The sequence below is a fragment of the Thermobia domestica genome, chromosome 10 (assembly GCF_964235325.1).
Source record: "Thermobia domestica chromosome 10, izTheDome1.hap1.1, whole genome shotgun sequence".
NCBI lineage: Eukaryota > Metazoa > Arthropoda > Insecta > Zygentoma > Lepismatidae > Thermobia > Thermobia domestica.
Window position 1 is genome coordinate 164,066,228 of NC_137463.1, and position 27,583 is coordinate 164,093,810.

At 34.3% G+C, this 27,583-nt stretch overlaps 1 protein-coding gene across 1 annotated transcript in view; it reads left to right on the forward strand.

The window, feature by feature from the left end:
* Positions 1-27,583, forward strand: part of LOC145662814 (acyl-CoA desaturase-like) — a 61,114-nt gene that overhangs the window by 32,995 nt on the left and 536 nt on the right. The window contains exons 3-4 of the mRNA XM_081728705.1: positions 6,595-6,796; positions 14,187-14,394. Coding sequence (XP_081584831.1) covers positions 6,595-6,796; positions 14,187-14,394 — 410 coding nt within the window. The remainder of the gene's footprint in view (positions 1-6,594; positions 6,797-14,186; positions 14,395-27,583) is intronic.

Genomic DNA, 27,583 nt, shown 5'->3' on the forward strand with positions numbered 1-27,583 from the left:
CAACAGGGAATAATCATATATACATCAATTACATTTAGGATAGATTTATTGCTTATACAGTACATTTTTTTAAGAAAGCTATAGTCTTAAATTTGTTTGAATATATTTAGATAAAATTTGAAGTAAACCAATTCAATCTCCCATTCGTCGCTAACGCTCTCGCGTTGGGTGCGAGCGGTCCCGGGTTCGATTCCCGGTGGGGTTACTTGGTCGAAAAAGTGTAAAAAAATTTCAGGCCAACCACCCTGAATGAGATTTTCCTGTGTTTTCCTTATTCACACTAGGTAAATGCCGGGGTCGCACCTAAATTATAGGTCCCAGGCCGCTCCTTCCTTTCCCAATCCTTTCTTTTTTCCCTTTCCCCGGATTGTGTGCTGGCCGAGGGACGTCGTCCCTCAAATCGTGAGGGGCTAAATGGCCTTAGATGGCGAAGGCCTAGAAATTTAAATAAAAAATCCCCTAAAATCAATCTGCCATTCATGCATATAATAGTTCAAATAAGCTAATAGTTGTCGATAGTTGCGCTGCCTCCTATCAAACATGAGTAATCTTGGTATTATACTAGTCAAATATCAATCTTTAAATATAAACCTGATATATCTTATAATAAAAAGGGAAACAAATGAATCCGCAATTCACGCATTTTAATAATTCAAATAAATTAGTAGATGTCGCTACTTGTATTGCCTTTTATCTAACATGATTAGATTTCAATATTATACTGATCAAATACCAATCCTTAAATGAAAACCTGTGCTGTCTCCTATTTAACATGAATAAATAACTAATGAAGTAATAAAAGCGTCTCCATAAATGTAAACCAAATATAATGATAAAATCAAAACATAAGGCGTCTGTCAATCATACTTAAATAGTAGCTGCCACTAGTTGTGCTGGCCCAGCTATCTATTAAAATAAATGCCAGTAATGTACTCTTCAACTTGCATTACAAAAAATTGTAACTCATTGATATTATAATATAAAAACAACACATGTCAATCTGTCAGTTACATGTTTAGTAGTTCAAGAGGATAATACTTGTCACTAGCTGTGCTGCCTTGTATCTATTCTAAATAGATAACAATATTCCAACAATCATCAGTCAATCCGAGATATTCTAAACCATTTAGTTCTTATTAAGAAAGCAACACATAACAATATATCCCTCAAAATTGTAATAACTCATAATCATAGCATTTCTAAGTAAAACCTATAATTCCAAGTACACAATAAGCCTCTACCGTATGTTTCCACTGCTATCAACTCACAAATTAAAAACACTCTGCAAATGGATCCTAATATTGGTCGTAGTAAAGGCTGTTACTTAAGTTGATTCTGGTTAGACAAATCAAATGACATTAATACGCATGCCATTTATAGATGATTAAGAGTCGGTATCACCAAATATTTATAAATAATGTACTTCTATCTGCTAATTGCAATATAAATAAATTAAAGTTATATAAATAGCATATCTCCAATCCAGTATAATAGCTGTCACTAGTATACAAATCGATTGTAATTGCATTTCAAACATGGTAACCATCTACTTCTTAAAAAGAGTAGTAATTTCAAATCTACAAAGTATAGTCTGACTTGTTTTCCTACTAAGTCGTAGTTAATATTAGATATCAATAGTACATACTCAATATTGTATCATATTTCAAATATAAAATAAATTCTAATCGTACTTTAATATCTACAAACAAATAGTCGGGAAAAACTAATTTATCCTAATATGTATGCAATATGGGATACAATAAAGTAGTAAATCAGTAAAGGTATCATAACACATAATTAAAGCTCTAGTCAATATACTAAGCAAATATTATTCATTGGTAAATTCAAGCATAGGTCTTCAATATTATTTCAAATGTAGTTACCAATTCTGATGAAATATTTTCTAATAAGGCGTAATATGATAAAACAAATTAATTTGTAGCTGTTCCTGGTATTGTTACATTAATATAATTCAGTAAACAGCTTTCCAGTTTGAATAGTGTGATTATAATTCAACAAATTTAAATGAACAGCCATAAATAAACCAAATAATATCAAAGTAAAATCTAGCAATCTGTAGTTCTAAAATCTTAATACACACAACTTTCCCTGAATTCTTTTCCTATAAAACCAAATAATTATATATATATATATATATATATATATATATATATATATATATATATATATTATCCAAAGGATAAAGTATCAATCATTTTCACCACCGTACAGTAACATCGTGTAGTTAATCTGTATCTCTATAAAAATAATCTCTTAAACAATCTACTTGAGCAAAATACAGCTGTAGTAAACCAAATTTCATATAGTAGTTCTGTAGAATAATCTTCTACCACATATATATAATACAAAGTATGTCAAATTCTAATATTACCCTGCATTGTAACTTAAATATATCTACAATATACCAAATACCAGTGAGTTGTATATATACATCATATGTCAATGTGTGGATCTCTGATTACTAACTTAAATTAAACCTATGTCAAATGCTCTATCAATAACAATATATTTTTCTGGCGTTAGATAGAATCAATTCCCATATACTCCAAGAGAAAATATTTTTACGGTAAACAACCGACACGTAGCATAAAATTTTGAGACAAAAACAATTTTTACCTAGGATAATTCTGTCAGTGATTTAAATGCATATAAATCGAGTCAAATAAAACTATATGTAATACAATATCGTTGTGCAGCATAGGAGATAAATAATCAGCTAACACTTCGAAGTGTCAACCAAGCAACTTGCACTACTTCTTTCGATATATTCCTCAACACTATCACATATAATGAGAACTTTTCACCCCTGCAATTTTCAGAAATTTCCCATTGAATTTGCTTCAAACAAAGGAATATCCTCTATTCTTACTTATATGGAAACACAGTACCTAATTGGTTGCGCCAATACTTATGGTTCAATTCTGGACCATATATGATTGTAATGGACAAACATCATGCTTAAGGAATTTTCAGTGTTCTCCCGTTTACTCCCACATTCTCATTCTACCATTTCGTTCATTTTAAAAGGGAACATTACCACAAAGTGTTCTGCTATAAGTTCCCCTAACAGGCATAGACGTTGGACTTAAAACTTAAAATTATTAGCTGTTCGGCTCTAATATAATTTCAGTTCAAATACAATTTCAGTTTCAAATATATTCATCCTGTGTATGGAATATCTATTCTTATACATATGCAACATGAAATGTAAACAACACGGCATTAGGTTGGTAAGTATGTCTTCTATGCATTTTCCAATTGTTTGTTCCTTGATACCTCTATATAACTGTTAGGATACATATACTAAACATTAAAAAAATCTAAATAACATAATCCCAAAGTAAAGTGAACCATATGCTCTCCACAATTACTAATAAAAATTGTTAACTGTGTTATACATATCAATTAGTTGTAACGTGTAATTTCACATTTAAATAATAGGGAATACAATAAGAACGATCCCATCTACATGTTAAGTACTTTTATTTCTATATCCAGTTTCATATACTAAATACCGTAATGACATATTTATAATAATTTCCTGTAACATACAAAAAAAAACAAAAAAAAACAACTCTCTCTCCCAGGAATATATATCATGACAGATACTACATATCATAACGGACTAGTCATTGAGAGAGCCTATTTTCCAATCCTATTTACGTAAGATAATACTTTCATAATTCGAACAATAACAGTAATAATAATAATAATAATAATAATAATAATAATAATAATAATAATAATAATAATAATAATAATAATAATAATAATAATAACAAATCGGTGTAATCGGAAATTCCAATTCAAAATATATTAACAATCCGAAATATTATGTTAAAGAACATGGTTGAAATTTGCAAGGAGCAGCAAATATCCTACATTCGAATGCTGTGCCTGCAATCAGTGTCAAATAAGCCATACTTCCGGTAAAAAAAGCGACATACAAGAACCAGCATGCAACGTCAGCTTGTAAACATAACTACTTTCGGATAGTGTACGTGTAAGCGCCACGCATCATAAAAATATACATATTACAATAATATATTTTCTTACTTTCCAGAAACTCTTTCTTCAATAAATAAGTTCTCAATATTTATACTTTTCAAAAAATTACATTATCAAATTCATATATTCATGCAATTAATTATTATTTATTAAAATCAGTAATAATCTGAATCAAAATACTCAACCGAGATTATTAGTATATGGTAAAACCATAGGTTTAAATTGTGGCATCGCAATATTTCTTCGCTTTCGGTTCACGCAACAAGATCTACTACGTCATAAAGAAGATTGCTAACATCAATAAAGCAGCGGGCGCCTTTTTAACTAAACTTCCACCTTAATACAACGTTAATCCCATAGCTTCTTGACAAAATAAGACCATACAGCGTAATGATCCCGGCTTAAGCCCACAGCATAGAAGAACCAATTAAGAAAAAGAGTTTTATCTTTACCACACCCTACTACTATCTAATTTCTTTATATTATTATTATTATTATTATTATTATTATTATTATTATTATTATTATTATTATTATTATTATTATTATTATTATTATTATTATTATTATTATTATTATTACTCACATTTGTTAACTCCATGAAGATTAAAGGATGCACTGAAATTGCTGAAACACTCGCTCTTTTATCTTCTGATACAGATAAAACCTATCAGTCAAGAAAATGGAAATTACGAAAAAAAAATGTGCAATGTTGCCATCATTACCATAAGCATTTCGACTAATAAAAACAGTCACCAAAACCCAAGTCGTTTTAGGAGAAAAATACAAAGCTATTGTCATCAGTCATAATAGATGACAATAGCATATTCAGATATAGCTATCATATGTCTGCACGTGCGTTGTTAGAGAGGGGGACTGGGAACATGTCCTGGTCAATAATTTTCTTTATCATGCCTAACTGTAAGATTGCCTGTAAGAGTAAAAAATAGTTGTAAAAACATAGTTGTTGGAAGCAAATAGTTATGGGAAAACAAACTTACATTAAATAAACAAAAGTGTAAATATTTATAGAACTTCCCTTTAAATATCGCTCATAGGCATTCGATTAATCAGAGACAAGGATTTGTTTACATTTTTCACTTTTGGCCAATCACAAACATGCATTTGTTTACATATTTCAGATGTCTCTACCACATATCTTAGTAATTGTTCTTAGTAACTACTCAGAAACACCGTAGAGGTTATCATGAAGATGGTTGAGAAGCAGGATGATATAACAGTCGAGGGAAAAAGATTTATCTTTGTTGATGATGAAGCTAATATAATTCTTCTCACATGTAAGAAAATTTCACACAATTTCCTGAATCCTGTTCTTGGTTACCTTGGTAATTTGCGCAATTTCAGTACTTTCTGCTCATCGTTAAAAAGTCATAGATTACAGCGATGAGCGAGATTGTCAACTATCTAATCCTTAGAAAAATTTGCACAATGTCGTTACACCGGATGAAAGACGAGGAGTTTTGCTCTTTACAAAAATGTAATCATAAATTCCAACTTTAGATTTGTTCAAGAAAAAAGGAAAAGAAAAAGAGACTATATATATGAGGAACATTATATATATATAGGGTGGCCCAAAAACATGTATATACCCCTGTATTGATCAAATATAACATTCTAGTTTAAGAGTTTATCTGCTTCGGCTCTTCCGAGCTTAAGATGTAAGTAAAATCACATTAAGAACAAGTAATAAAGAAACTAAATCTACCTAGTGGATAATAAGAAATGATATAAAATGCTATACTGTACTGTATACCTACTTTTGGGTCACCCTATATATATATCTAGTATGTGTGTGTGTGTTCTTAATGACCAAATTTGACCGAGGTGAGTAGTATTGGTTACGTTTCTACTCGCTAATATTCAATAATCCTTATGAACATTTGAAGAATCTTATAAGGAATTGAAATTGAAATTCTTATTTTACGTAAACACTATTTCAAATTACAAAGAATTTCATTTGACTAAATTCCCTCATTTCTTATAACTGAGTAATGTACTAACAGAACGCAAACCTAGCTTACAAATTTCCGGATTTATTTTTGCTCTTTTTCTTAGACTCCACACGCACCAACTGGCGGATCCAGATGGGTCGATTGAAGAGACGTATAGTATATATTTTCACTATACGAAATACCAGTTTAGCACCATAACAGAAAAAAAAGTAATGCAATATTCTTACTTATATGCAGAGACGTAAGTAGGGAAGGGTCCTAGTGGTCCTGACCCTCCCTAGTTTCTAATCTTCTGTAGATTTAGTCTAATTTCAGGGATAATTTTACAAATTCTAATATAATTTATCCTCATATTGAATTTGGATCTTCCGAAACCTTGGATTCCCCTAAAATAAAGCTCTACTTACGTCTCTGTTTTTATTATATTTTGAGTTAATTAGCAGTACGTTATATGAAATTAGTCACTTTGAAATAAATATGCAATGATTTAAAGTAGTTTTGTAATGCGTAAAGTTGAAACTACCATAAAAGTAGGAAGGAAATTAACCGAAAATTAATGATCTTGTTTAAATTGAATTTGTGTGTTTTGTAGTTTGACTTGTTCCGATGGATACGAGATCACAGAACCCATCATAAGCACAGTGAAACAGATGCTGATCCACATAATGCCAAAAGAGGTTTCTTTTATTCCCATATCGGATGGATATTGACAGAGAGGCATCCAGAGAATATACGAGCTCTGAGGCAGGTATACATGGAAGATATCAAGCAGAATAACATTCTCATGTTTGAACGTAGGTAAGTTGTTATATCTTTGCGTTCCATAATCCAGAAAAACAAAATTTGAGTTCAAACTTATCGAAGCATAACGGTCTGATGGTTCTTATTGCAGTGGTGTTTTGAAAATAGGTATATGTAAAATTGTTTGACTAGTTGGTTATTTTGACATTTAGCGTTCGATTACAACATTGAGGTTAGATTAGATACACCTTTATATTTTAACATGGGACCTTATTTATAAACACAGATCCAGATCTACTGGACACTGGATCTCTTGTAGCCAAAGCCGTAGCTAGAGATTTCGGCGCCCAGGGCGAAGTAGAATTCGGCGCCCCTACACTCACCAAACTTTTTCTTTTTTCTTTCCTTTCGTTTTTCTTTTTTCCTTTATTTATTTATTTATTCTTTTTTTTTTACATAAGAGAAGCAACTTTTGTTATGCTACGCTGAATTGTTATCAAGCTGTTTGAACAGACCATTACAAAGCCAAAAGCGATCATTATGTATTGTTTTACAAATAACAACTATTTTCAAGAAGCTTATTTTGGTCTTTATGTTAAACTTGACAAAATTACCTTTGATTGTATACAAATCCACTTGGAGAACAGTTATGGAATTTACAACTATTTACATTGTTTCATATATCGTTAAGAAAATAAATTTCAATACATTAGAAACTATGTTCTTTTAAAATGCTCGAAATAGATGACAGCATTAATTTTCAGTAATAATTGTAAACTTTTGTAATTTTATTTTGTATATGATCACACAAATAGCATTTTAATTTCGATCGTTTTATGGTAAAAAAAAAAAATGTAAAATGCTACGGAAATTCAGAAGAACCCTTATTTGCGAATTTCTCAATATTAATCCATGGAGCTGAAGAATATGTTTAAAGTTTGTATTTAAAATCTAAACCATAGCTTAGCTACTGCATACGTTTGAAATTATAGTAATTTCTTAGTTTCTTAATAAATGAAAGCTTTGAATTTAAGCTTACTTATCATTAATTAACATATTAAAATACACTAACACACATACATACATACATATTGTGTGCATCATTCATAATATACAACCTTGATAACGGAGAGATCAAAAGAGAGAGAAAAAAAGCGAAGCTTTTCACGAAACTACAAGGAGAGAGACATATTTTTACCATTTAAGCAGAAACACCCAACAAACAGTGTTGCCACCTCAATATAAATTTATGTTATTTTAAATAGCACTACATCGGATTATTCCATATTTAAAATCAAACAGAAACTTAAAATACCTCATTTATTATTCAGTGTTTCAAACTAAGGATGTTACAGTATCACAAACATTCAGAGTTTGGAAGTCTCTTTGACACATACAGCACATCGGAGATGAACAGGATACATCGAAAATACCTTAGCGTTGGATACTATGGCCATGGTAGGACTTGTTTTGAATGAACAGAAACGAAATTACAAAGGCTTGAATATTTGAATTTTTTGAAAGGGTTTATTTCGAAAGATGCTGAGATAATTATAATATCTAGTTACTTGTATCGTTTGAAATTTGCAAATAAATCATTTTCCCGTTTACAGCACTTCGATGTCTGAAACCGTTCGGGAGATATGATAAACATTGATAAAGTTTGCAACACTGCTGAAAGTGGCGTATTTGTGAAAATATTTAAAATGATTGTTGATTTATTACAATATTACAGGAAAAGCTTTTATTAGTTGTAATTTTAACAAGTTCTTGAAATTACATGATTTAAGCATGTTAAAATCACGGAACATTAACATTAATGTTAATGGAAAATCAATGAAAAAAATGAAGTCGTCCACATATCTCAAAAACTATAATAAGAAGATGGCTAATTGAAAGCTGATTGAAAAGACACGATAAAGAGCGCTAAGAACAATGTATAACACGTAAGGTAAATATGGATAGAGCATTGTCAAGAGTCAATGTTCTATTCATATTTACCTTACATACTATACATCTTTCTTAAGCTCTTCATTGTGTCTTTGCAATAAGTTTTCAATTAACCACCTCCTTATTATAAAAGGCGAGTGTGATATGCATCTTCTGCGAATTACCCAGTGCGCCCCACGCAGAGGTTACGTGCTTGATACATATCACACTTGGATTTAGAATCTCCAGACTCAATTTAGCATGCAACATGACTTTTGATCTGATCATGTGGCATAGTCTGTTCCTTATGGCAAACCGGAGAGGCCTTTATTTCGTAAACCTAAAAATTGACGCTGATCAAAAATCGCGCCACCTATTAAAGTGAAACTGATACAGAATGGTATTCTCATAAAGGTCCTCATTATGACGCTAGCAAGCTCACAGTATGTAGTATGGTTGACGAGATATAGCTCAAAATTGTGATAAATTATTAATTTTTGATTTCTATTTAACTAATAGCTGAACATGTGCTATTTACACACCTTACAGTTCTAATATGAGCGTGAATCTCCTCCCCACTTCTCACTATATCTGTACAAGTCCCTTTATGAACACAAGTAAAGGACAGGAAGATTCTCAAAGGGAGTGAATTGCTATAGACAAACATAGTGTTTTAATATATAGAATGTTGGGAGGAGTTTGTGGCAAACTTAGATAAGTAATAGATGATACCAAATGCAAATATTTTTTCTTATAATTCCATATCCGAGTACGTCTCATTGTGGGTCCACAAACCTTCGAAGTTGCCAGCTTCCAATAGTTTTTTTTTTATTTATTTATTTATTCAGATTAAAGCAAAGCGCCTGAAATGTCCATCAACCCGCTATACGTAGCTCCTCTACTGGTTTCATTTTACAAGGGTATCAACCTAAAAAATAATTGAAATGAAATCTTTGAGTTTTACGTTCCACGATTATGCCGGTTAGGCTAAAGGAAACGGTGATGATGAGTAATGATTGAAATGGTGGAATGAAGAAAGTGGGAGGAAACGGAGAACCCCGAGGAAACCCACGCACATGGTGTTTGTCCACCTGCTGGGATCGAACCCGGAATTCCAAGCACCAGAGGTGAACGCTCTATCACTGAGTCACCTAAAATATTAAACTAAAAGGGCCAAAACGACGCCTAAAAATGTGGAATGGAGGAATAAAAACAAACTTTCTTGAAAATTCGAATTCCAAGTGGCAAATCTACACAAAATTTGGAATCGACCAGCGAAAAGGACACGTTTCTAACACTTGTGGTTTTCGATATCTCATTGTCGAAAGGATATAAACTTTTCTAGCATTTTCATATAGATTGTCAAAAGATAATACCTATATCAGTTGATAGACCATGTCAATTTTTGCAGAATTATATATTTAAATGGAAATTCTGATGTGTAGTTTCTGAGAAAATTGACAAAAGTGAACTTTTATCAGCAGTAAAAAGTATGACGTAAGTGATATTTCTGCTAAAACACATTGTTTACAGCTATATTTATTTATTGCATATGTACTATAAAAACAAAATTCTGTAAAAAATCACATTGTCTTTACATATACTTTAGCAGTGACAAATATATGCCCTTAACTACTATAAACATAATACTTTAATATCTAGCAATATTTGGTTATACCAATTCAATTTTCACCAATGTTTGTGTATCTTTTACCAAACTACAGACTATATATAAAAATTTAGAGAAATCATAAGTTCGTAACGTAGGTAGTTAGAATTCCATAATATTCATAAGTTTGATTAGTTCAAAAGTTAATAGTTTAAAATGTAATATAAAGAATATGGCAACATAAATATATAAAGAATGTGCTTAAATCAATAAATTATTATTAGAAACACCTGGAGAAGAACATAATTGAACAGAAACAAATACAGTACATACAACAGAACATATGAAGTTTAAATGGCATAAACAAAAAAGTGCACATCATCTGGGAGGTAACATCTCAGGCAGAAAGCTCCTGTAACGAAACGGGTAGTTACACATGGAATATTTAGATTTTTATCTTTTTTGCTTCCGATTACAAAAGTTATTGCCGTTTCGAGTAAAAGTAAGAAACTAGATGCTTTACAGGTGACTTTTCCTGCAATTATTCTAATTTGTGAGCTGTGTTGTAGAAATACGATTTTATTTTTAGATTCTGATTTACGAGAGAAGTTAATGATGAAGTGGGTTTCTAAGCAGCAAGTATATTTTCTGGAAAATTGCGAAATGGATCTTAAGCACCCTGTCTATTTGGTACACTTAAAACCTAATATTCAAGAACAATCGTACAGTAATTACTGAATATTCTGCAATACTATGGCCTTTATAAAAATGAAATAGAAAAAGGTGGAAGATGAAACATATAATAATCGATATGTTTCGCTGAGCTGAACAAATTGTAGTAAGTGCGAATCCCCATGTGTAGTTAGAAAAGAAAATCGATAACAAGTTTCTTTATTGCAAAATCTAAAAATGTATTCTGTACAAAAATCACGTCATTCATTAAGATGGAACCGATTCTGAAGTATACACTAATCAAACTCTTAATTATGACAAGAATAAGCTCACAGTATTATGGGGCGTTTACACTTAGTCGATTTGCGTTCGATTCAGTTGAATTGACGTCACTTTCAACTTAATCGATCGTGTGAACGGAACTTCAACTTAATCGCTTGTTGATCGAAGGCGACTAATCGACTGGCAACTGAATTAAAAGACGTTCTATTTTCTGTGGTTGAAATAATTGAACACATCCATCAATCTGATTCGGCCTAGTTGCTTCGATTTAGTGGCAAATGCAGCGAGTCGATTTAGTCGTGCGACTAAATCGACTAAGTGTAAACGCTCCATTACAAGGATAACGTTGTATATTGTTTATTTCGATTATGATCAGAGCAGCCGTGCTCAAGCACTATCTATAGAAGAAGAAGAAGAAAATATTTAGTAGGTTGATATAGACGTTTTGTTTGTGCGTTGCTATGGTGCTGTTAGCCGTTGTCAAGGAGATGTTTTAATATATAATTGTGAGTGTCGCCATAGTTGTTAGATGTACAATTTTGAATAGTGCATTAAAATACGTTATTATCGTTAAATATAGATTTATGTGCATTCTAATTGGTGTATGTTTCTTCAATCTATCTTTAATTTACGTAATAACTAATATATATATTTATTATTATACATGCATACGTTAACACTATTATTATACATGCATACGTTAACGTGTAACATTACATACGTTATAATATCTTACACGGGACAATTATTCATGTCCAAGGTAAATTTTGCTCACGAAATTATACGCTGTAACTGGTTATTAGAATTCAATAACTTCTAGGGCTATGTTCATTGGTATAATTCAGGAAGAGGAAAAACTTAGCAAGAGATATAAGTAAAAAAGAAAATAAAAGATACAGGCCACCGTACTAAGCTTTCTCGCTCCAGTTCCTTAAACTAAATCGTGTTATGCTGCAGTTATTGACGAGACTTGTGAAATACCAATTGGTTTCTGGTATTTTTGCTCATTTTGGAAACCTCCAGAGAAGGGAAGCTCATTCCCAAAAATTAACTACACCTTGAAGAGTTTCTCATAAAAAAAGAAACTTATGCCATATGTTAGAATTTTTAATTAATGTGTTTATAAAATATCAAAATCGCATGAGTGATACTAAAAAGAAACTGTCAAAAAACTCAACCAAAGACTAAAATATTCATTGTGGATATGTTTATGGAAGTGATTTATTAACATTATAAGAATAATAATAAAATTCTTGTTTATGAAGTGTTACCAAAACCGCTTGTGTTGTTTCTGGGAAAGTAATCCAAAAGGAAACTTATGCCCAAGAGTGGACTATTTCTTGTAATTTTTCTCGTAAGCAATAATTTGCACAATGTTATAAAGTTGTTAATAAAATCTTTAATTATGAAATATGAGCAAAATGCCTTGTCATTTTTTCGAAAATCGTCCGGGAAAAAATTCACGCCATGAATAAACTACTCCTTGTCATTTTAAGAAAAAAATGAGTTATGCAATATTGTCAGGATATTAAAGAAGTATTCGTTAATGAAATACGAAGAAAATAACCTGAGTCAGTTTTGAGAAAATCGTCAAAAAATGCCCCAAAATAAAGTGCCCTCGTGGACCGTTTCAGGTAAAATCAGTTATTCCAAATTGTCAAGTTATTAATGAAATGTGAACAAAATCGCATGAGTGTTTCTGAGAAATTCGTCCGGAAAAATCTCATACCCCTAAAATAAAATACCTCTTCTACATTTTAAGGACAAATAAGTTACGCAATATTGTCAAAATATTTATTTATGAAATATGAACAAAATTGCATGAATCGTTTTTGAGAAAATTGTCCGGTTAAATTCAACATTAGGAATTAACTAGTACTCGTATATGTTCTCAACAGAAATAAATATGTAGAGCTACAATATAGTTTATGAGATATAACCCAAAGTTATGATATACTCTTCAACTTGAGTTTTTATTTTAATATGATATTGACCAAGGATAAGAATAATTAATCGATAGATCACGTAGAGAGGGAGAAAATGACATCATTGAAGGGGAACTATCATGCACAGTTTTCTGGAAAATCGAAAGAAACTAATTTTTATGGCGTTAAAATGTATTGTGTATATCATTTATTGCCAATCTGATGAAGTTGATAGTTCTTATTGTGCTAGAAAAGTAGTTTTATTATTAATTAATGTTCTGCATAAGAAAAATGTGAGCCGTAGTAGCAGATTTTACTTTTTCTGTTGTTATTTAGTTTCTCTTGACGCACATACTGCTTGTAATGCCTGTAGTTTAACTCACTATCCCGTAAGTCAATTCAATTCACCTAACTCTTTGCATTCCAGGTATTATTTTCCTATGTGAGTGCTGTAATACCAGGTTTTCATTCATTGTTAAAAGAATGCCTAGACCGTTATATAGTGCATAGCTATTGTGCACGCGCAAGGAAAGCATTCACATTACTGATAAAAAAAATTGCATTGTGGAATATTTGGACTGAAAAAGGGAAATTTTGACGTTCTGAAGTTATTTGTATGCTTCTTCAGGTTGGCAACACTGACCGGAATTCTTCTTTTTCCGTTCTCGAAATATATCTCGAAGTTGCCAATTGTTATTGTCAAACAAGCACATGTGTATCGTAATTGAATGCTCCCTTAGGGCTGTCATGTACTGAGACAAAATATTTGGTGCTGCCACCTAAGAAGAAATAGTAGAACTAACTCGTGCCTTGCATCCACTAAACAATTTCATCATCTCCAAGATTAATACGATCCAACAATTAAAGGATACGTTTTCATGACATCCCCATGGATGTCACTGCTATTTTACAACGGAGTTTTTTTTTTACGGCATTCACCTGGATGTCAGTGGAACGCAAGGGGTTAAGGTACATAAATGTTATATTATTAACATTTAAATGTAAAACTTAAAATTTTCGATTAAGAAAAAGCTTTTTTCGTTTTAAGGTATTACGTAATCAGTTCATTTGTCTGCCATCACTTGATACCAGCAGCTGTTCCGTATTTCCTCTGGAACGAAGACCTGATCGTTTCTACAATGGTTCCTATCTTCTTCCGCCACGTGTTCATCCTGCATGCCACCTGCTTTGTTAACAGTGCTGCACACCTGTGGGGACAGAGGCCATACAACAAGTAAGCAAATTCCATAAAACATCACATTTCGGAAACAATGTTACTTCACTTAATAGAAGATTATGTAAAATATTAGGTAAAAGATTAGGAGTATTTCCTTCTTATAATTACTTTCAGAGAGACCCATTCTATTTACTTCTTTTATAACTCATGGGTCTTTATTCCGTATTAATTTATGTCAATGTAAAGCTAAATTTGTGATTTAGTTTGTGATAGTAGTAATAATTAGCCATTATTAGTTGTTGAATTTTTGTGATACGTTCCGAACCGCAAATTTTGCGAGAATCGTTACGTAAAGAGGCACGTGATATTTCTATTATGGCTTCACTTGTAGTGTACCAATAGTTTATGTGAAAGTGGCATTGACTTCTCTCTTTCAATGAGACGTTCAATTCAAATTTTAGGTTTGTTCCAAAAATATTGCTTATAATAGAGTCGTAACCTCTAGGGGTCGCGAGAGGGTTTCATGAGGGTCGCAATGATAAGCGGAAGAGATAAATATAATTAGAATCTAATACAGGAAAATATTTTTAAACATTATTTTGAATTTTGTTCTGACAGGCATATTTTTATTCTTATACATACTGTTAAGAACAGCAAAAAAAAAAAAAAAAAAAAAAAATGATGTACTAACCATTTCGAACAGGTGCAGAGTTGTTTAAAAATCAATTTAAATAAAAGAGGTACTTTATGAAACTAATGAGAACTGCATATTGAAATATCAGATAAACACAAATGCAACAAATCCTGCATGGTGAAATACAGTTAAAATTGAAAGCTAATGAGATACCTGAGCATGGTGTGATTTCAATAATGTGGAATTCTCGGTTCAATCTTCCTGACGTATATTATCAAGTCATTCTTAACTGGTAAGCGATTTCTTATCCTTGTCTTAATGCTTAAAATGAAAAATAAATAAATAAATAAAACCACTTTCGCAAAGATACGATGAAGCAAATGGAATTATTACTTTTAAAGCAGCAGATACCAGACTAAGATATTCTTCTCTCCTCTTTCAGCCAGAACTTGTCCAAGTCTTTGTTACAGAAAGCAAGTTGCAAGGACATGTCGCACAATAATTCTATTAGTTGGTCAAGAAGTTGTGGGCTTAGATCAGCTACTTTGTTGGCCTCTTCAATGAAGCGGTTTAATATATATCTTCAATCAGCACTTTCATCGTAGGGAATATATTATTGTTATTTTATCCACTAGATACAAGAAATGGATTCTACTATTATGAAAATAGATGGATGTCGTGAGATCTCCGCAATAGGTATATTTAAAATCCCAAACAAGCTTATTGTAAACCAGAAATCATAAGGGGGTCGCTGGCAAGATGATGTGATAAAATGGGGGTCGTGGTAGGAATTAGGTTGAGATCTACTGTACTAGAGAATGTTTCTAAGATCTTCATTCGATTTCAAAGTGTTACATTTGAAACCGAAGGAGAAGCCTTGAGGTTTGTCTTACCCCCCTCTCTCACACTGAAATATATCTATATCTATCTCTCTCTCTCTCTCTCTCTCTCTTTATATATATATATATATATATATATATATATATATATATATATATATATATATATATATATATATATATATATATATATATATATATATATATATATATATATGTATATGTATATATATATATATTTACGAGCTTTGCACTGAAAGTTTCGGGAAAATGACAGAACGCAAGAACATCAAAGTACAGCAACTCTTTATTGGTTTTCAAAGTACTTCCCCTATGCAGCAATGCATTGTTTGATACGATAGAACCATATTTTGAAACAGTTACTCTAGTCCGAAGTTGGTAACTGTGAAACATACAGTTTGTATGCCTCGATAGATTCTGTAGTGCAAAAGCTCTTCCCACGCAACTTGTTCTTGATTGTTGGGAACAAAAAGAAATCACTGGGGGCTAAATCAGGGGAATAAGCCGGATATGTCATGACATCAACGTTTTTCTGGTCCAGAAAATAACTTGTGGCAGCTGCTGTGTTCGACGCTTGAGGTTGGACTGTTTGTTCACATTCAATACTTCTGGTAGACATAAGGTTGTGCACCGTTCTGCATTGACTGTTCTACGATTTTCCAATGGGATAGTTGCAATATGACCTGATTTATGAAAAAATGATGTTATCATTTGATTGGAGACATTGCGTACACATACAACTTTGGTTGGTTTAGGTTCATCGCAGAACACTCACACCACAGATTGTCGTTTATTTTCGGTTAGTATTCATAAATCCACGTTTTATCACCTATTATGATGTTAAACATCAAATTAGATTATCTAGACTCGAACCGTTTCGTTATAACTCTGCACCACTTCACACGGGCGATTTTTTGTGATTAAGTTAAATTGTGTGGGAGGGATGGGCACGAGCGAGTTCGAGCAAGTTTTCTTTGAAACTCGACTCGAAAAATTTCCTCCAACTCAACTCGACTCGAGTCGACAAAATCAGTACACCATCACAAAATGGCCGCCAAGGAAGCAACTGGTCCCAGGGGAGATGGACGTGGCTAATGAACGTCTTGTGGATCCGGAGAAAATATTCTTACCACCCCTTCATATCAAATTAGGGCTCATGAAGGTCTTCGTCAAGGCCCTCAACCGGGATGGTGAAGCATTTAATTATCTCAGAGAACTATTCCGAAGGCTCAGCGAGGCGAAGGTGAAAGAAGGTGTTTTTACGGGACCTCAAATCAGAGACGTTTTTAATCAGATTACATTTTCTTCTAAGCTTAATGAAGTAGAAAGTGAGGCTTGGGAGGCCTTTCGAAAAGTGTGCAATAACTTTCTAGGGAATCATAAGTCACCTGATTACAAAGACATTGTGTGTGTGGAGGTTAATTACTTCATTTCGTAACATGGGATGTAATATGTCCCTAAAGTTACACTTCCTACATTGCCACCTGGACTTCTTACCTGAAATGTACAGCTTGGAGGAGGTCTCTGACGAACACGGGGAAAGGTTTCACCAGCAAATAGCTATCATGGAGAGACGCTACAGTGGTAAATGGAGTGTGAATATGTTGGCCGACTTCTGTTGGAATGTGACACGCGAGACACCCTGCAGTAATTACAAGAGGAGTAGGAAAACCAAGTGACACGTAAATGTTAAACTTTAACTTTTTATGCAATTTTAACTGCATAATTTATATTGATATTTAAATTATAACGTGCAAATTATTATGGGTGGAGAATAGCATCTTTGGGCGGATATTGAAACACCCCCCTTCCTCCGTGAAAACTGGTACGTCCTGGAGAAAAACAGGTTACGGATTCGAACTCAGGAGCTCGAAACCTATAGGAATCACCTATTTTCGTTCGTGGGAGCGAAAAAAAAGTTCCATTTTGCCGACCAGTGTTATCGTATATTATTTAGTTTCAAGTTATAGGATCATTTGAGGTTTCAATTTAGCTGAATGCTTCAATATTAGCAAAATTATAGAACACAGTGGGAAATCAGGAATCTTTCAAAGATTGAAATACGAAAAATGTGAAAGGCTGTTTTCGCACCGTCATGGGCTGGGATTAGCTTAATATATTGCCGGTATTCGAGGTCTTATCCTCCATTCCGTTATTCCTGTATGCAAGGAGTGCGTGACGTGTGCCTTTTTGTGCATATACCGCTACTTACGATACGAGGCAGAGAGCCCACTAAAAAATTCACCGTCCAGGGCCCACCGAAAAATTTCCCGGTTTCACGCCTGGCCAGTACGGCTATGGTATGGAGCATACGTTGTCCATATGCTACAATGCACTTCCCTTAGATGTTACATCATGCCGTTGCACGATGTCTGACATCTAATAGTTTTCCGTATATTACATGCATATACTTATGTTACATTCCTCAGCTATATGTTATATACATGTACGCAGGAGTAAAAGTCGATTTGAAAAGGAAGGGGGACGGTATGTAGTAATAACAACTGACTTCATTTTGGCAGACGAAGTTTAATATTAAAAATAATGAATCCCGAAGGGTAGAACTGCCATAACGTCATATTTAGATATATTGAATACAGCTATATGAAGTTACTCAACACCTGATTACGGGGCCCTGAAGAGTAGCCGGGGCTCTTCCCAAATTTTCTAATCGAAAATCAACACTTTACCATCTGAGACATGCCCGCTTTGTATCGGTATAATTTCATCATGGACACCTGAAAAATGATGGATACTGCATCATGAAAAAGATGCATCATGTATCATGCAAAAGAATTATCAGAATTGCATGACGGCAGAAATTTTGGAAAATGTTGCTAGCAGCTTCTCATTTTAAGTAGTGTATATTTACATCGAAGTGGGATGCAGAGTTGGCGTGGGTCAATGAAAACTTGACCCACCACAAACCGTGACCCACGACCCACCACCCACCGTGACCCACTCTGACCCACCACCCACTCTGACCCACCGTGACCCACCACCCACCATGAACCACTGTCATCCACTGTGACCTACTCTGACTCACCAAAATCCATCGTCATCAACTCTGAACACGATCCACGGCCTCTTCTGTACTGACTAAATTGTTTACACTTGTAATAAAACAAGACTGACATTGTTACTAATCGGAGTTTGAATTTCTACTCAATCGCTCAAGCACCATTCTGTTACAATAACGGTGGATCTGACCTTTACGATATAAAATGGTAAAGTGTTTGTCAAAGAGGAAATTAAAACAGTTCGAGGTTGGGGAAATTAGTGTGTGCAAAAAAAAAAGTTGTACTAAGAGAGTATTCTGCAAGTGTTAATTTCTGAGCGCATTCCAAAAGAAACTTCTATTCGCAGGAAAATACCCCTGTAAAATATGGAAAAGGTTATGGTTTCTCAGTTCACAGTATTTTTCTCACAAAAGACTTGAAAAATCAGTTGTTCATAGGGTATAAAGGTGCTCGGGTACCCTATGTGAGAGCATCTCCATAAAGTATGCTCATAATTGTAATTTGTGTAATCACTAAAACACCATGTTAAATTTAAGTTACAAATATGCATAATTACAATTATTATGAATATTTATTCAAAGTAGTTTACCTAAAGCAAAGAAGAGACTTACTAAAAATTAGGTACAAAGTTGAATAACACAAATAAGCCATTAGTAATACAAGTATACGTTTTCCATAATTCGTAATTTTCCACCTTAAAACAAATCTGAAATCGGGTTTATTTCCTGTTGGTAACTTTTTCGTGGTAAATCATCCGCAGCGGAATGATTCCATCCTTCAGACAAGAAATAACTAGCTCGTCTTTTTCGAGCTTGTCTAGCGGTGGGCCATTAACATTGATGAACAACAAGTTAGATAATGTTTGAGCACTTAGTCTATTTCTAATATCAGTCATCTGTAAATTCATAAGGGGAATTCCTCGTTCGCACTCTGTCCTGGAAATTGATAATACTTCTACCCGATTTCTGCAACTCTTCATCGACAATCTGCTTGTTAGACTTAAGTCTGATAACGATTTTTCTTGGTAAGTTTTGAAATACTCAGCAAAAAGTATCGTCTCTCTATCACCATACATCTTTTCCATATCGACCATGTCAGTTGGCAATGTCGATTCATGGAGAACAGAAACTTCATCTACCACGCCTTCGATAGGGAATCTTATGAATAAATTATCAATTAAAGCCTGATAAACTGATGATTTCTTATTTGTTTATAAATTTAATTTTTGTAATTACACATGTAGGTTTAATGCCATTACCAAGTTCCCTACCCCGTCTAGAAAGCGAAAGGGAACGAGGTTCCTGGAAAGTGTTCAGAGGTGAATGGGAATTTCCCTTCTTTTTCCCCTTCAATTACCACACTGCTGTTTGCCATGGGCCAAATTAAATTATCATAATTTTGAATTATCAATACTTTTCAGTGGAAAAAGAATGAAATTTAAAAGTTCCAAATCAAGGTAAGTAGACCAACGTAAAGGGGAAAAAAAGTGTAAAACTTTTCATATAATTATGCGTACAATCCAAACTTAAAATTTCCGTGTAATTAAGCTTACAGTACAAATTGTATGCCTATTTTTCTCACAACTTTATGGGTTGATTGCTCTGTGGTGTAAACGCTCCACATAACCTTCAGCAATTATTATAGTAGAAAGCAATGGGTATATGAAGCCAAGCACTGTATTTTTTGTTTGATTTTTTTTCTTAAATAATATCGATCGTTTTCGATCATTTTTACAAACCAACTCACTATCAATTTTCCATATATAGAAAGTCCCCCCCCCCACATAAAGGAGAATTTTAAAAAATGCTAGGACACATTCTGTTTATTTTCAATAACGAGTTAATACACTGAATTTCAGCTCCGTAAGTTTAACGGTTTGCGAGATACTCAATTTTTTCTCAAAAATTCAGATTCTCACTACCTCCTTAGGATATTATGCATTATAATAAAAGCAATATAACATCCCAGTTTGGATTAAGGCCTAACTATATACCAAAAGTAATTTCATTTGACTTTGCAATTTGACCGTGATGATCAGGCACCTATAGTTACATTCAATTTTTTATATAATAATTTATATATTACAGTGATCCAAAAATGTATTTTTCCAGTAGTTAGCTCCTCTAAAAACTCACAGGTCTCGAAAGCCAAGTAGTAGTATAAGTCCTATTGCTATTATTACAATTAAAAATATCAATATCCAAAAGTGCTTGAAGTTCATTTTTCACTTGGTTAGATATACTCACCTCAGGTAAGTAGACAGAAACAAATGGAAAAGGAAGGGAAATGAAGGTCTTGAAAGTAAAACGAAGACAAGTTTACCAGTCTTCAGAAGATACTGTCTACAATGCAATGAGCAGAGTGAGTCGGTAGATCATACCGAGTCGGTTTGTCGCAGTGGGTCACGGTGGGTGGTGGGTCGCAGTGGGTCATGGTGGATGGTGGGTCGCAGTGGATCACGGTGGGTGGTGTGTCACAGTGGGTCATGGTGGGTGGTGGGTCGCAGTGGGTCACGGTGGGTGGTGGGTCGCAGTGGGTCACGGTGGGTGGTGGGTCACAGTGGGTGACATGCTGTTGACCCACGACTCACTGACCCACCCAGAAAACTTGACCCACTTGGCCCAATGACCCACTGACCCACTGACTCACTCCATCTCTGGTGGGTTGCACGTGCACCCCCTAAATTCGAGGATTAATCGTGAGAACCCCTAAATCCCCCTGTATATGTGGAAAAAGAGGACCTCTCATGATTAATTCCCGTCTGGGCCCTTTATGTCCAGTCCGCCACTGGATACCTAAAATGGACCATTCCTGTATGTAGTTTCAAGTGGAACGGACGAGCATATGAGGGATTAAGATTCACACACAAATTCAATCCCCACCCACCACAGCGCTAACGTCATCATCAAAGGCGAGGAGACAGGTACCAAACGGAATTGAATTAAATTGAATTACAGCAAACTGGCATCTTGGCTTATGCCGTTGGAAAGAGATTGGGGAAGCTGCAACACCCTCTTGCAACCTACGATGTCCCAGCAGAGGGACAACTCTATCTTTATAACTTTGTTGAATGCCGTCCAGAAAAAAAAAACTCATGAAAACAAACGCTACAATAACATTTTATAAGTAAAGAGATATCCGATGCAGGCTCTGAAACGATTTTTTTTTTTTTAGTTTTTCTCTACATAATGTCATTATTATCAATGATACAAATAATAATAATAATAGAACAACATGTATAAAAATATCTGATACTCAGAATTATATTATTTCTTTACTAGTTAACTGCTGACCTCGGTCGTCAAGAAGTTTACAGGAGGCAAGGACATCATTCACAAGATTTTGGGTTTGAGTACCGGAGGAGCAAGTATTCGGGCTCGAGCCAAAAATTGTTAAAAGTTATAAGGCAGCGGTCAAATAGGTTCAAAAATGCTCGGCCCGGGTTTAGCTAAGAGGCTAGATCAGCTCACAACTCATTCATTAACGAGCCGAACCGAGCCGCTCGAGCCAATGGCTAGCCTGGGCCAAGTCGAACCGACTAGGTGGCTCATCCCAACCGAGCTGGCTCGAGCTGTTAGCACAGTTGAACCGAGCCGAGCTGATTAATATCACTACCCGGGTTAGGCTTCTGCTTGAGCTCAAATATTCGACTGTGCATATCTCAGCCGTGATGGTAAGAACTACTGTATATACTTATATTGGTGCTCACGACATTAAGGCTGTCTCGTTATAAAAATATATTGTCGTCTCGTTGTCGACAATATATTGCAACATTGTTTGTATTTGGCTCATGCCTAAGGCCCGCTGAATTTCACGATAAGTCACATGTCGATCAGTGTTAATTAATTCACGAAGAGCTTCAATGATTTTGGGCACAATGGCTGTCGATGGACGACCTGTACGATCATCACTCAGGCTTAACCGACCACATTTGAATTCCTGAAACCGCTGTAAATTGTCGTCTAGAATGGAGCTTCACCAGGAAAAGTAGCAGTCATCCGACGAACACACTCTTGCTGTCTTAACCCTTGGCGAAAATCGTAATAAATCGTGGCACGCAAGTGCTCTTTCGTCAGGTCCATTTTTGATCACGATCACCTCATTTCAAATCGGTGCCCTGCAACGACAAAGATTCCAAGTTACATACGGTTTTGAATTTAGAGTGAACAAAGATGACAGTTTATAACTACAACAAAATCTAACAGATTTCATTATTCCCAGTACGTGATTCCGGAAACTTTCAGTACAACCCTCGTACATGTGTATATGACCTCCTTCCTATATCTACATGTATCTTCAGCATGTCCCAGACTCCCTCTTTCGAACGTAGTGTCTCATTACTCTGTGTCTTGGATCTCAAATTGCCAATTTTTTTTTTTTTAAATACGATTTGCGGAAAAGCGTATTTGAAATTTCTTTTAATTTTTAAAATGTATTGCAAATATGCTCGCAAATAGAAATTTATGCTTTCACCATTGACCAGAATACCGATGTCTTATCGGATAATTACAGTTTCATGACGATTTCTTAACTTGTCTTCGAGATATTTCTTGATATTGGCTCTTTTGATCCCGAAAATCATCAAGTTTTATAAAAGATACAGTGTAATTGGCTCTTTCTTAAAAGTTTACACATATAGTTTCCTTACAAGTTATGTTTTGATTATAACAATGTTTTCCTATAATATGCGATTGCCATGAAAATTATATAGCTACAGTATTTTCTGCTTAAAATATAAAATTTATAAGTGAAATTTTAACTATGCTTCCTTGTAATGAAATTTTTATTTAATACGAAGGAACTATAGACATTTCTAGACCAGGAAATTTAGTCAAAAATGGGAAATACTTTGAAAACCTTCTGCAGAAAGTGTAACTTTCTGGAGATCTTTATTTTTATGTCTGCAATCTATCCTGAAAAATATCCTTGATTTGAACCGTGTGGGGTTTTGCTTATTAAAGGAGAAAGAGGAAATTCCGTTTTTTTTTTTATTACAAATTATCGGTTTTTCGAGGAAAATAGTTAGGAGGAAAATTGTACTTTCTTCCTGCACAAACAAATCCTTAGACGGTTCTTATCGTAGAATAAGTGGTTTCAAATATGTAGGCTAGATATTGTCTGAACAGAAATATGATGAGGTTTTTAATTTGAGATTGTAAAATATCTGGAAAAACAAGTATGAGATAAAAAAATGTTAACTAATTAAGTCTATGGCCTATGTAACCCGGAGGTTCAATGCCTTGTTCACGAAAGTTCTCCACTGACTTCTACCCTTATCCAACTGGATCCAATTTCTAGTTTGCATCCCTATTTGTGCTGCGAGCTCCATCTTAATATTGTTCTCCCATCTGCACCTAGGTGTTTCTAATGGTCATTTTCCAATTGGATTTACTGTTAAAACTTTGAAAGCGTTCCTACTTTCTTTCATTCTGGCTACATGAACTGCCCACCTGAGCCTCCTAGAGTTGATGACCCTAACAATGTTTGGTGAACGGTATAAATGAAGTAGTTCCTCTTTATGAAGTTTTCGTTACTCCCATTCCCGTTCCTCTTGGTCCGAATATTCGTCTCAAAATCTTGTTCTCAAATACTATCAGTACAAGTTCTTCCCTCAGAGTTTTGTTTAAATTCCTTAAATAAAATTTTGTTTTCTGGTTTATTATTGTTTACATTTGAGCTAAATTTATATGTTAGCACCATTAAAAAAAAAAAAAAAAAAAAAACTTAGAGCCTCTGATGGTCTTAGTCCGGCCCAGAATAGAATATTATTGAACATCATTTGGCATACGGTACTTCTTCAGAGTTACTATGTGGAAGATATTACTTTCTACTAAATGTACGCCTACTTTTTTGTTTAGCTCCAAATTAATAGGTTAAACTTTCTTTAAAAGTTATTTTGTAGATTATTCTTCTGTAGATTGTCGACATCTAATTTGTAAAAGCAAGAAAAATTCTCGTCCTCCTGTCTTCAGTAAAAATTTCCCAACTGACTTTCTACAAGAACAATCTGACTTCATTAGTCTGGCTTTTACTGCTTTACTCCTAGCATTGATATGCTTCTTAATTTGCGTTTTGAAATTTTGTCTAATATTTCTTACCCATTTGCTACAATCTCTTTCTATCTCATTAGCTGTCCTCCTTCTCTTGGTGTAGGACAAAATTTCGAAGTCAGATGAACTCGCCAATCCAAAAATGATGGTCGCCAGTATCTCTCACGTACAAATTGTAAGAGATACTGAGGGGCCCCTTTCCTCTCACGGCCTTTGGTTTGAAAGAAAGAGATTACATCAGGGCATACAATTTCAAAATCAGACAATTAGATTCAGGATAATCAATTCTGAATTGGACAATTCATGTACATGTAAACTGATCGGCAGATCTAAATTTCTAGTCGCCAATGGCAACCTGGCGACCGGAAATTTTGAGCCCTGGTCTAGGATCTTGCTGAGATCTCATATTACAATAAGTCTGTTCTTTCTTCTCTTGAGTCTAGTTTCTCGTTTCTTTGATGTACTTTCCTCATCAGTTGACAAACTTAAACCAGTTTCTGAACTAGGATTGTGACAATCTAAACTTTCAATATTCAAGCTTTCAACTGAAGATGTTGAAATATTCACTTCTGATTCAGGCCCAGCCTTTGAAATGATAGAGAGAGAAAGAGAACTACTTTTCTTTGCGAGCATAGAACCATAGAACACTATTAAAAGATAAAAAGGATGCAGTAAATCAGGTACCTCGGATTGAAGAAAAAGTACTGCTTTTAACAGTACAAAGTATTGTTGAACAACAATGTGAAACCCTGTTCAATTTTAACTTTGATTTGAGATATTCCTGAGTTCGAAGCTACTACAATTTAAAGTGGAATCCACTCGTAAGAAAACCCCGGATGCTAACCCGAGACTGCAATCGTAATCGTAATAAGCAATCGTCAATGCTTAATAAGCAATCGTCAATGCTCAATCGTAATAAGCAATTTACTAAGCCGGTGCTAATAAAGTTTGAATTAAGACCAGCCACGTACGGAGGAAGATATTTCAGGAGGTGTCTAAATTCAACATGAGTATAACTTACATGTAACGTTTGTAAAATTACCTCTAAAGCTACATTTAATTTACAAAGAAGTAGAAATTTCGGAGGAAGCGGAAAGGACAGATGACCGGGATCTACCTCCTAGATACATCACTGATTAAGCCCTCTGAATCAGCCTTTTAATATAAAAGTTTTACTCACAATGGCGGATAATCTAAGTCTACACTTAATATTTATAAAATTTTAATGGAATTTAATGAAAATGATGGATTGTGATGGTAATAATATGTCCCCCTTGAATTGGGATCGTATGAGTCTTACCGCCTCGGACAAGGCACTAACAACAACTATAGCAATTATAGAGGGTGTTTCAAAACAACACCGACAACGTTTGGGAGGTGATTCCTCACACCAAGATAATACAAAAAAGTATAGACCAACTTGGGAGCACAAATGCTTCCTTTCGGGGTTATAGGATGCCGAAAACATGAAAAAATGAATTTTAAAGGATCATACCTTCAAAGCTATGTGACCTACCGTAGTCGAGTCAATACTTCACTTAGGAACTAGTGTGTGAATTATCCAAAAACACATGTTTCAGAATCCTAAGGTACTCACGCAATAATTTTTATACAGGAAGGTTGGCTGCGGGTATATAACTTGAAGTAGTCACCAACTCCCTCTATAAAAAGTGTTCCAGAAGTACCGCAGGATTCTGAAACTTAGATATTAGGATAGGACACATACTAGTTCCTAAGTGAAGTCTTGACCTGACCACGGTACGTTCCATAGTTTTGGAGCTATGGACCTTTAAAGTTTTTCATGTTTTCGGCAGCCTGTAACTCCGAAAGGAAGCATTTGTGCATCAAGGTTGATCTATACTTTTTGTCTTACCTTTTTGTCTAATCAACTCCCAAACGTTATCGATGTTGTTTTGAAACACCCTGTATATGAAAGTGGCCTCTTGGGACAAAAATCACATGCGACTAACAGGCCAGAATCAGAACAGGCCAGAACCATCAGAAAAACGTACTCGTGTGTAGGGCCGGATGTAGGGGGGTGCAAAGGTGCACGTGCATCCCCCCCTCTTCGTTGTAAATATACACTAGCTAAAATGAGAAGCTAGCAGTGAAAATAGCCACACTTTCCGAAACTTTCTGCCATCATGGTTCCGTTTGGTGCTTAAAAGATACAGAGCTTTGCGAAAGCAATAGTTTAAGTCAATTTTCAACAGGTTGAAGGAAAAAGATTCGCCAAGCAAAACAATATTGCATTTATCAAGCAGAGAAGAAAGCAGAAACTAGGAGGAGAGAACTTTTTTTCCTGCATAACATTTACGACCCTCTTTAAAATATTCCCCTCCTCTCCGTTCTATGTATCTGCGTTGTCAGTTGTAAAGAATATTGTGACATGTCACTTTGAAGAGTTTCAGTGTGATTGGTTATTTTGGTAGTTATTGGTGCACCCCCCCCCCTCAGACCATCCTGGATCTGACACTGCTCGTATGGTAAACACTAAGTACTATAGTTATTATACCTAACTTGAGCTGTACCTATTTTGTGTACGAATTTATCAACTCAATGTAAATTGAATGAATTTAATTGTATTGTATTACAATGAAAATTGCTCGATATTCACTTATAATTCAGGAAAATATAATACCATTACTTGATTTGCTTATATAATGAATCTGTGTGTAACAT